Consider the following 11,834-nt stretch of genomic DNA (forward strand, 5'->3'; position numbering starts at 1 on the left):
CAAAAAATGTTATTAAAGAGCATCCTTTTTTTTGGAACAAAACATAAACTAAATCAAACTGACAAAGTGTATTTGGCTTGAATGTATTCATCCAAGTCGGGTGGGCAAAGCGCTGATCTGCTACAAGCCAGAGTCCCCCAGGCCTATGACATTATTGGCTGTCGGATTTAACGGCTGATTGGCTGTTTGATTGGTAGATTGACAGGCTGATTGGCTGTTTGATTGGTAGATTGACAGGCTGATGGGATGTTTGTTGCTGCTGCACACCATGCGCTCGGTCCTGTAGCTGTTCCCCTGTCACGCTTAGCGCTGCTCAACATGCCCAGCTGATCCCAGACCTGCTGAACTCAACCATGCCGCCATCTCCCATCTCCATCCCAGAGTGAAGTAGGCAGTATGCTCAAAATGTCTGCAGGCTTTTCAAAAAATAGCCACAGGTCAACATGTCACTGTACACCAAGAAGTTGCTTTGAATTATTCAGGATCATAGACACACAAATTTAAGGAAATTTCGAGGCAGGAATTTAATTTCAGGAATTCCAGGAATTTCATATTTTGTTGTCTTAAACATGCGTGATCATAACAATGACAATATTGAGTGTTTTGAACAAAAATGTTTTAGTACACTGGGACCTTAACTCTCTGCACTCCCAGAGCAAGTGCCCTCACAATGCTACCATCCTTTTACACAGTGCAGTAGTGCTTTTTATACAGCGTCGTTGTTTTATGCAGTGTTGGAGTTGTTTTTTACGCAGTGTTTTAGTTCTTTTACTCTATCTTTTGAGTGTGTTCCTCTCCTACCCCCACCCTACTGACCTGCTTCACCTGGCAGTTCCTAGCTTGGCTCTGACCAGAGACACCACAACACTACCCATCATCTCTCAGTAGCAACTCACCTCCGGGCAGATCGTGCTCATGTACTCGGGTCTTGTTTTCCTAGCTGCTACAGTGTGGAACAGGAGAATGTACTGGGAAAATGGCTGGTTGTGGAGTGGGCTATTGGGCCTGGTGTAAATGCGGCCGTTTTCTAGCCTGGAGTGCTCGTCCACTGTCTCCGTGTATGTTTGATGTAGAGGAGTGACAGCAGGGTCCCCTGGGTGTGTGAGGGCAGTTCCCACCTCTCACCGCTGTCCATGTGAAAAGTGTTTTTTTGTAGCAGCTTGAAACGCTGACTCACTTTGAGAGGATGAAAGCCACTTCAGACTACAGTATGTGCAGTGCACATTAGACCTGGGTCAAATACATAATTGTTTTGGATTCAAATACTGCTCTCTGCTCAATTGTCTTTCCTGGTGTAATTGAGCCAATCAAGAGAACCAGAAGGAAGGTTTCATACTTTATTGTAGACTACAATACACCAGACAAGCTCAATAACATCTATTAAAATATTTTAATCAAAAACAATTGCATATATGACCCTGGTCTGGTACACATACACCACATAGTTAAATAGGCTTACACAAAAAAGATGATACATTAAAAAAAAAGGATAGATAGGTAAGGTTTTTAACCCCTGAATTATACATGTGACAGAGTCAGGGGTGAGGGTTGAGTTTCTGGCATCGCTGGCCTATCAGGCGATCCGTCGCGATCAGCTTCACTGCTTCTGCCTGCAGCTTCACACAATCAGACTGGCTGGACCCGTGGCGGTACTGCACCAAACGGGCCTTAAAACCACCATGAGCTTGTAGCGCACTGGTCTTGGGCTCTTCACGCTGGGCGTGCTGGCTTTCGTTGTTACTCAACACTTAATTGATCAGTGAAAGCCGTCGACACAGGCACACAATTAACTCACCCCTCACCCGGTTTCTTGGGTCTGAATCGGTTGCTGATATTAAGGCAAAGACTAAAAGCAGTAGCCCCCACGGCTCTCCTGGACCAGGAGGGAGGACCGCTGTCTCAGTGTTTCTGCCCCGGCGGGATAGCTGTCTGTGAGCGCTCATGTCTGTGGTGTGGTTTTGTTGTACTCTCAGAGATTTTGAAAGAAGAATAGCACCTCATCTGTTGTCTGCTCACAGCAGGGATGGGGGAGTGGGGGGGGGGGTTGTCCCCCTCTGCCTCCTCCATTTTGGGAAGTGACTCTCCCCCCCCCCCGATGGATGTTATTCTTGCTTCCACACAGTTTGGTGCACACAGTCTGACAGACTGGCAGCCATTTGCTTAGCTTTTTCCATTGTAATTCAAACCCATTACTAAACCTAACAAGCAACGCCTATGCTGTAAATAATGCATTTGGGGTATGGCAAAAAGATATACCTACAGCGCTGTGAGTTGATATTCTGAGAAATGCTCCACTCGGGAGAAGCCCAGTCTCCTTATAATAGCCTGATGACTAACGCAGTGAAAGTAATTCTGTGCAATTAGCACGTTAGCAGTGAGCACGATTCTCTTCCTCCCGCAGGGCACCAAAACTGCGTCCGAGCCTCCCTTGGCCCCTCCGGTGTCAGAAGAGGAGGATGATGAGGACGAGGAGGAAGAGGACGACGATGACGATGACAACGAGCCGCCCCCGATTATCGCCCCCCGCCCTGAGCACACAAAATCTGTGAGCGCACCCCTCCCAAACATGCCTTAGTATGAAGCAATCTGTGAGCGCACCCCTCCCAAACATGCCTTAGTATGAAGCAATCTGTGAAAACACCCCTCCTAAATATTCCTTAGTATGAAGCAATCTGTGAAAACACCCGTCCTAAATATGCCTTAGTATGAAGCAATCTGTGAAAACACCTCTCATCAACAAGGATCATCAACTCACGGGCTGAGAACTGCTGGTTTCCAAACTTCCCTTTACCTGGGAGTTATTGGTGACATTTTGTCTAACGGAGACATTTTGTCTAACGGGGACATTTTGTCTAACGGGGACATTTTGTCTAATGGAGACATTTTGTCTAACGGGGACATTTTGTCTAACGGGGGCATTTTGTCTCACGGAGACATTTTGTCTAACGGGGACATTTTGTCTAACGGGGACATTTTGTCTAACGGGGACTGTCCCGACAGATCTTCACCCGCTCAGTCATGGAGCCAGTGGCCCCCCCGGCCCCCGTGAAGGAGGACACGACCCCCCCTGAATCGCAGGCCCCTGAGGACACGTCCAGCGCCCTGTACCGTCACACCGACCGCCAGAGGAAGAAGTCCAAGATGACGGACGAGGAGATTCTGGAGCGACTGCGTACGTGTCTCTCCCCTCACACTTCTGACGCTGTACAAATCCCATCATTACAATCACTGCTTCTCCTGTGTTTACATGGGAGTTACTATGGGTGTTTTTAAAATAATCTTGTTGTAACATAATTTGAGAGAAAAACATTACATGAACAATGATAGCCACAAAAACTATTACCGGAGTACAACATTAGCAAAAGATTATCAGCCAGATTTATTTTCCATGTTGCAATTTACAATTTTAACCACTACATTTAGTGGTTCTCTACTGTGTGCATGTTCACAACCTTTCTGACCCCAGTCTGACCCCAGTCTGACCCCAGTCTGACCCCAGTCTGAGCCCGGTCTGACCCCGGTCTGACCCCAGTCTGACCCCAGTCTGACCCCAGTCTGACCTCGACACCTCGCCTCTATTTTGTTCCAGGAAGCATCGTGAGTGTCGGAGACCCTAAGAAGAAGTACACGCGCTTCGAGAAGATTGGACAAGGGTAAGCCGTCATTGAGAGCACGGTCTCCATTCATCTCTCCCGCATTCGCAGAGGAGAGAGGAGCACTCATAGCTTAGCACAGGCTGCATCGTTTCTGTGCAGAGACTGGGCACGCCACAAGAGCTCACTAGCTGTCCTCAGCTCTTCTTATGTCAGGCCTTCCAGCCTTTCGGCTGTGGGTTCAAAGAGAGTCAGCGTAGTGTAGCGGGAGGCCGAAGAACTGCATTGTGGGTATCTTTCCTCCTAAGAGCCAATAAGAGTCAATTATAAATGTGGAGAGGTGGATCCACAGCTCGATTATTAATGCATCATGTGTTCTTAAAAAACGATGTACTCGTGTTTCCTTGGTGAAGAATCCTTTGGAAGCCTCTGAGCTCCTGGTTCCTAACTCCTGAATGTGTTGGTATGTCCTTGAAGATACCAGACCTCAATCAATTACTCAATCAAAAGCCCCGCTTTTGAACCAGCGATTGATACAGTTTAGCTGTTTCTCAAATTTTGTACCTAAATTCCAAATGCATGTTCTGTGCAATGCTGCCACCTGGTGGTTCTTTGGGGTCTTTAATTTGTTGTAAAACAAAACGTGCATAGCCAATCTAGCCCCACATTCTTATTGGCTTTTCAAGCCAATGATTTGATTTCTACAGGGTCTTTCAGGTTCTCTTGAAACTATTTAATATTTCCAACATTCACTCCTAACCTAACCCTAACCCTAACCCTAAACCTAATCCTGACCCTAATCCTAACCATAACCCTGTCTCCAATCCTAACCTTAACTCTAACCTTTCCTATTTCCACAGGGCCTCTGGGACGGTGTATACAGCCATTGACATTGCTACTGGCCAGGAGGTAAGCCCCCTCTCACTCTCCCTCTCCCAGAAGTGGTGAGTAAACAGAGTGTGAGACACAGTGAGTCCTGGAAGACCGGGACAGATTGGATACAGCCGGACCAGCGGCCTCCTTGATGCTGTTAAGAGTCTGAGGGATGTGGATTGCTGGCTTTGTGGAAGGTGTGACTGTCAGGAGAGAACCCCTTTATAAACTACACTGTATCGGCAAGGGCAAAAAAGATCTGTTGATCTTCAAGATCATGATCACAGTATGCAGGTCACACACTGAGATGCTCAGCTCCAGTGACTGGTGGGCAGTGTGCTATTGCAGTGCCTGTAACTCACTCCACCCCCAACCCTTCGGTTCTGAGTCCGCCGGCCAAACCCTCAGACTCTTCGCCCGGTTCTCTGACCTCGCCCTGTGGGCGCTCCCTCACAGGTGGCCATCAAGCAGATGACCCTGCAGCAGCAGCCCAAGAAGGAGCTGATCATCAACGAGATCCTGGTGATGAGGGAAAACAAGAACTCCAACATTGTAAATTACCTGGACAGGTAAGACTGCCTGCCTGCAAGACACACACACCACCTCATACGGTATGCTAACATTTGAGCTAATTTTTGACCAAGGTAAGAAACCCAAAAACCTATTCCTATATGGTAGGAAACGATCAGATCATACACTGTGCTTTTAAATCTAACTACATTACATGACAGTTATTTATCTGACACTTTTATCCAAAGTGACTTAGACTTAGCAGGGGTCGTTCCCCCCTGGAGCGATGCAGGGTGAAGGGCCTTGCTCCAGGACCCAACACTGTGTGTGTGTGTCTGCAGTTACCTGGTTGGGGACGAGCTGTGGGTGGTGATGGAGTATCTGGCCGGCGGTTCCCTGACTGACGTGGTGACAGAGACCTGCATGGACGAGGGGCAGATTGCTGCCGTCTGCCGAGAGGTAGGGTCCTGTTCCCCAACGCAACCCCGTCTGTGAATCCCAACACATCCCCGTCTGTGAATCCCAACACATCCCTGTCTGTGAATCCCAACACATCCCTGTCTGTGATCCCTGACACATCCCTGTCTGTGAATCCCAACACATCCCTGTCTGTGAATCCCAACACATCCCTGTCTGTGAGCCATGACACATCCCTGTCTGTGATCCCTGACACATCCCTGTCTGTGATCCCTGACACATCCCTGTCTGTGATCCCTGACACATCCCTGTCTGTGATCCCTGACACATCCCTGTCTGTGATCCCTGACACATCCCTGTCTGTGATCCGGGACACATCCCTGTCTGTGAGCCCTGACACATCCCTGTCTGTGATCCCTGACACATCCCTGTCTGTGATCCCTGACACAACCCTGTCTGTGATCCCCGACACATCCCTGTCTGTGATCCCTGACACATCCCTGTCTGTGATCCCTGACACATCCCTGTCTGTGATCCCTGACACAACCCTGTCTGTGATCCCCGACACATCCCTGTCTGTGAGCCACCTGTGATTTCTGCGTATCAACAGACTCCAGGATTCCTGATCTCTTCCCTCAGCCCACTCGGGTATTCATGGTTTCTTCACTAAGCAGATTCTAGTATTCCCAACCTTTTCCCTATGCACATTCAGGAATTCCTCATATCTAAGCAGAGTCCAGTATTTCTAATCTCTTCCCTAATCCCAAGATGTTGGACCTCTTCCCAACGCAGACTCGAATATTCTTGATTTCTTCCCAAAGTAGCCTCCGGTATTCCTGATCTCTGTCCCAAGCACACTGACTTCAGAGTGAAGGCCTCTTCAGCCCGTTGGACCCGGTGTTTTCCCCTCCTGAGGGAAGAGCCGTGCCGTTCCTAATGAGCTCACTCTGCTCCCCACAGTGTCTACAGGCCCTGGACTTCCTGCACTCGAACCAGGTGATCCACCGAGACATCAAGAGCGACAACATCCTCCTGGGCATGGACGGCTCCGTCAAACTGAGTGAGTGCCGAGCGGGGGCTACGAGTGCAGAATCTGGGGTGCGGGTCACATTACATGACTGCACTCGTGGGTGTCTGGGAGCTGGTGTGAGAAGTTCTGAGAGACTCCCGGACCATCTGGGAGTTGTCGGACGGCTGCAAAGGTAAGTTTGGGAAAAACCTTCTGACACTATTCCGTCTCTTCTCCAGCGGATTTCGGGTTCTGCGCCCAGATCACCCCCGAGCAGAACAAGCGCAGCACCATGGTGGGCACCCCCTACTGGATGGCCCCGGAGGTGGTGACGCGCAAGGCCTACGGCCCTAAAGTGGACATCTGGTCCTTGGGCATCATGGCCATCGAGATGGTGGAAGGGGAGCCGCCCTATCTAAATGAGAATCCGCTCAGAGTAAGGCTCCTCATGCATGGGGATGCAGTCTGTTTCCGGACTGCGGGGAGGTTATGAAAGCATGTATGGACGTTCAATCGCTGCCACCAAAGGCACAAAGAAGTGACACACATCTATGGCTTCTATAAGCCAGTTTCACAGACACACGTTCAGCCTATGCCTGGACTAAATTCCATTTTGAACGGTGATTCTCTGTGCCCAACTCAATTTAGTCCAGGACTAAGCTCAATCTGTGTTTTTGCGAAACCTGTCCTTGAAGTCACCAGAGAAAAAGTCATTAAGGGCTCAAGAAACAAAGTGTTCAGTGTTATGTTTTGCTCTTTAAATTCATTATGTCCAAAGGCATCACAGCTGAAGGTCACATATTAAGTACAGCAGGGGGAAAATAAATGACCCTTTTCTAAAAGCGACTATCACTGGGCTGACCACTGCACCCCCCACAGGCCCTGTACCTGATCGCCACGAACGGAACCCCTGAGCTGCAGAACCCGGAGAGGCTCTCGTCCGTGTTCAGAGACTTCCTCAACCGCTGTCTAGAGATGGACGTGGACAGGAGAGGATCTGCCAAGCAGCTCCTGCAGGTAGAGAACATCTCCATCTCCCCATCCCTCTCCATCTCCCCATCCCTCTGCATCATCTCCCCGTCCCTCTCCATCTCCCCATCCCTCTGCATCATCTCCCCATCCCTCTGTATCTCCCCATCCCTCTGCATCATCTCCCCATCCCTCTTCATCGCTCCATCTCTTCTCTTCATCTCTTTTCATCTCTTTCTGTCACTTTCCATCCCTTTATCTCTCTCCTTATCACACCATCTCTTCATCTCTCTCCTCTCTTCATCTTTCCTTTTCTCTCCATCTCTCTCCATCTCCTTTTGTCTCTTTCCATCCCTCCATCTCTCTCCTTATCACACCATCACTCTCTCTCTTCTTTCTCCATCTCTCATCTTCTCTCCATCTCTCTCCCTCCCTCTCCATCACTGCCACTTTCCATCTCTCTCCTTATCACACCGTCTCTCTATCGATCCTCTTCTCTCCATCTCTCTCCATCTCTTTCTGTCACTTTCTATCCCTCTGCCTCTCTGTCACTTTCCATCTCTCTCTCTCACATCACTGCTCACTATTCAACTCTGGCTTTGAATGCTTCTGCTATCAGCCCTCCATATCTATGTGTTGCATTCGTTGTGTCTGTTGTGATTATGTAGAAAAAAACCCCTCCCCAGCTTGAATTCCAAGTGCCGAATTAATTACTTTTCATCTGAACTTTAATCTGCAGCATTCGTTCCTGAAGCTAGCCAAGCCCCTGTCCAGCCTGACTCCCCTGATTGTAGCAGCGAAGGAAGCCATCAAGAACAGCAGTCGCTAGGAGGGTCGTCCACCTGCCAAGACCTCTCATCATGCTCTCTGCCTGGGGATTGGCGTACCTCTGTCGGGACGGTGCGAACATGAAGGACTGGACCTCCTTCAGCCGGAGGGCGGGCGATTCTGCTTTGGCCAGGACTGTGAGCCCAGACTCCTCCCGAGCTCTGAAGAACTCATTAAACGTGGCATTTGTCAGAAGAGTTTATGTTCCGCAAAGGAGTTTGACTTTGCAGGAAGTCATCCCCAAAGCATTCCCCCCATGTTTCTCCGGAGAGTGATTGACAGGAGACACCTGTGTGAACGCTAAAGCCTTGACCTGCCCCCCCCCACCCCGTCACAGGGAGGACCAGCAAATCTCTGTGAGGAACATTTTCATGAGAGACTCCAGGACCTCTGTGCACTTGCATGACCAAGTCTCTCCCAACGCAGCCTAATGGATCTGCTCATATCTTCCTTATTGAATGTGGAAGGTCATTCGTATGTATGTTTGTGGGTGTGTGTGTGTTTGTGTATGGGAGAAGATGTATAGCTCCATTCGAAAACTTATTTGTCCATGAAAGCCATCGGAGGATGTGATTTAATTGGTTGTGCAGTATGTTTCCCTATTTCCAGATGTGTTTCTCGCTGTTTAGTGGTCTGTGGATTTGGGACTGCAATACAAAATAATGTACACATACATGCGTTAAACACTTTTCATTGACAGATTCGTTTTTTTCATGGATCTCATTAAAACACAAAGCTATGAACTTCCAGATTATATACACATTGTGGGGTAGTTTCACAAACTGGTGATTTGTTTACTGACTGAAGAGTTGAGCTCATATGTTTACATATTACCAGAGTTGCAACATGGGAGAGCAACTATTCCCATAAATATCATCCAGTTACTATATATTTAATTATTACAGTATGTCTAATTAAATTACATCAACTGAAATTATAATTTTATTAAACAAAAAGCTTATCATCATTTTTCATAATGAGCATCATCAGTAAAAAGCTTGCCTTTGCTTTGCCTGGATGCCATTTCACATACAGTAGTTATGGCTTTTTATATTTAGCCCACACACAAAAATACATATTTTAATAGTGACTTGTCCACCAGCGCTTCAACATCATATCTTGTCTTTAAAGAAAAGTCTGCTACTACCCTGTGTATGTCCAGATAATATTCATAAATAGACGGTTTTAAAGGATGAGTGCTTATGCAGATAGCATGGGTGCAATTCATTTGCTGTGGAAAAATACATACATGAGCATTTAAAATGGCAGTAGCATGTATATGAACTCATCTGTCCTGTAGCAACAGGCTTTGCAATGCAATACAAATAGCCAGGGTGCTGCCATTTTGTTTTCAATAAAGTTGGGCTAATTTTTAATGATTGATGTGAAGTTCCCTTGCATGATACAGCTATCATCCATTTTGTGAACCTACCCCAGGTCTTTAACGCAGATTCCATGTCCATTTCGACAAGCCATTTGTACAAATTAGGGAAGTTATCGAATGGGTCACGGATGTGTGATCACAACAGTATGTGAACATTGGTCAGTCCATGGAATATGTATATACTTTTTGTAAGGGGTGCTATTTTTTAAAGATTTTTATTTTGGTCTCACAAATTAAGCTTCCTTTTCCTCCAACTGACACTGGAAAAGAGGAGGGTGGGTGTTAGGGCGGCCTTTGGATTTACAGACTCTAGTGAGATGACGTGTTTCATCTTTTTGTGGAAGAGGGAAAGCTGTAATGAAAATTGTCGAGCAAAGGATGACGGCCCCAGTCCTGCAGATACTCAGTCCTGACTGGGAGTTTATATGATGCAGAATGGGCGACATCATGATCAAATAGAGGTCACGGGCGGTTGGATTGTAGAGCCTAAAGCGTAGCGGCAATGGTGCTCGACCGGGATCTGGAAGGTTGGTGCTTCAGGCTCCAGTATAGCCAGTGTAGCCACAATAAGACCAGTGCAGCTGTTGCGACTGACCCCTGCTTAGTCGAATCAACTGTAATGATATTAGCCGGTAATGAATCAACTGTGGATAAAAGTGTCAGGTGAATAATTATAATGAATGACGTAATGATTATGCCTGTGGTGGAATGTGCCCTGCAGTGGGTTTTGCAATGGCTTCTCTGAAAACGAACACCCCACCGACACCCACTTGTGTAAATAACCAGTGTTTGGTCCCAACAGATGACAACGTCTGTTATAACCTTCCCAGCATGGCCTTCCGCAGCTCAGTCCTCCCAACACCAGTGTGGAGTCTGGTCCTCACATCACCAGTGTGGAGTCTGGTCCTCACAACACCAGTGGGGAGTCTGGTCCTCACAACACCAGTGGGGAGTCTGGTCCTCACAACACCAGTGGGGAGTCTGGTCCTCACAACACCAGTGTGGAGTCTGGTCCTCACAACACCAGTATGTAATCTGGTCCTCACAACACCAGTGTGTATTCTGGTCCTCACAACACCAGTGTGGAGTCTGGTCCTCACAACACCAGTGTGGAGTCTGGTCCTCACAACACCAGTGTGGAGTCTGGTCCTCACAACACCAGTGTGTATTCCGGTCCTCACAACACCAGTGTGTATTCCGGTCCTCACAACACCAGTGGGGAGTCTGGTCCTCACAACACCAGTGTGTATTCCGGTCCTCACAACACCAGTGTGTATTCCGGTCCTCACAACACCAGTGTGTATTCCGGTCCTCACAACACCAGTGTGTATTCCGGTCCTCACAACACCAGTGTGGAGTCTGGTCCTCACAACACCAGTGTGGAGTCTGGTCCTCACAACACCAGTGTGTATTCCGGTCCTCACAACACCAGTGTGTATTCCGGTCCTCACAACACCAGTGTGGAGTCTGGTCCTCACAACACCAGTGTGGAGTCTGGTCCTCACAACACCAGTGTGTATTCCGGTCCTCACAACACCAGTGTGTATTCCGGTCCTCACAACACCAGTGTGTATTCCGGTCCTCACAACACCAGTGTGGAGTCTGGTCCTCACAACACCAGTATTAATCTGGTCCTCACAACACCAGTGTGTATTCCGGTCCTCACACCCGATCACTGTGACTCATCAGGCTGGAGCACTGACCCTACTGGCTGAGTCCATTCTCTACTACTGTGGCTGGCTGCCTGATCGGAGGAGAAACTGACAAATCCACTGCATGGAGAGTTAAATGTTTTGCATTCATTATCCCCCATTCATTATCATTAACATTATTAAGGATAATTGTAGGTGGGAAGTGCCGTTATTCTGTTTCTTTTACACCCATTTTTACGTAACTTGAAAACTTTGTGTGTGATTAAGGGGGGGGGGGGAGGGGCGGAAGTAAAAATGAACAAATATAAAACGAACGCGTGCAGTATTCAATGTGTGCTATATGGACATCTATGGCCCCAGCCATCGAAACGAGAAGCCTCCACCATCATGTTCAGGAAGTGAACCAGACTGGTTTGTCCATCTGCTGTACTCTGTTGTTGTACACATGCTGTAGTACCTGTGTTGCTTTTGACTGAGGGAGCGAGGTCTGGTCCTGCTGTGATAGGCCAGAGACAATGAGCACAAAACTCATTTCCAGACGGTGTCCACACCATCCTGTATTGACCCTGTACAGTCCCTTCTGAATGTGTAAATCTGTA

At 48.0% G+C, this 11,834-nt stretch overlaps 1 protein-coding gene across 2 annotated transcripts in view; it reads left to right on the forward strand.

Annotated features, from left to right (window-relative positions):
• The window catches only part of LOC133132416 (serine/threonine-protein kinase PAK 3), a 37,106-nt gene extending 27,531 nt beyond the window's left edge, over window positions 1-9,575 (forward strand). For both annotated transcript variants that reach the window (XM_061247858.1, XM_061247859.1), the window contains 10 exons: window positions 2,402-2,545; window positions 3,001-3,172; window positions 3,590-3,653; window positions 4,454-4,502; window positions 4,923-5,035; window positions 5,318-5,435; window positions 6,354-6,453; window positions 6,642-6,838; window positions 7,282-7,419; window positions 8,111-9,575. In XM_061247858.1, coding sequence (XP_061103842.1) covers window positions 2,402-2,545; window positions 3,001-3,172; window positions 3,590-3,653; window positions 4,454-4,502; window positions 4,923-5,035; window positions 5,318-5,435; window positions 6,354-6,453; window positions 6,642-6,838; window positions 7,282-7,419; window positions 8,111-8,200 — 1,185 coding nt within the window. In that variant the 3' untranslated portion in view covers window positions 8,201-9,575. The remainder of the gene's footprint in view (window positions 1-2,401; window positions 2,546-3,000; window positions 3,173-3,589; window positions 3,654-4,453; window positions 4,503-4,922; window positions 5,036-5,317; window positions 5,436-6,353; window positions 6,454-6,641; window positions 6,839-7,281; window positions 7,420-8,110) is intronic.
• The last annotated feature ends 2,259 nt before the right edge of the window (window positions 9,576-11,834 follow it).

This window comes from Conger conger, chromosome 7 (assembly GCF_963514075.1).
Source record: "Conger conger chromosome 7, fConCon1.1, whole genome shotgun sequence".
NCBI classification, from domain to species: Eukaryota; Metazoa; Chordata; class Actinopteri; order Anguilliformes; family Congridae; genus Conger; species Conger conger.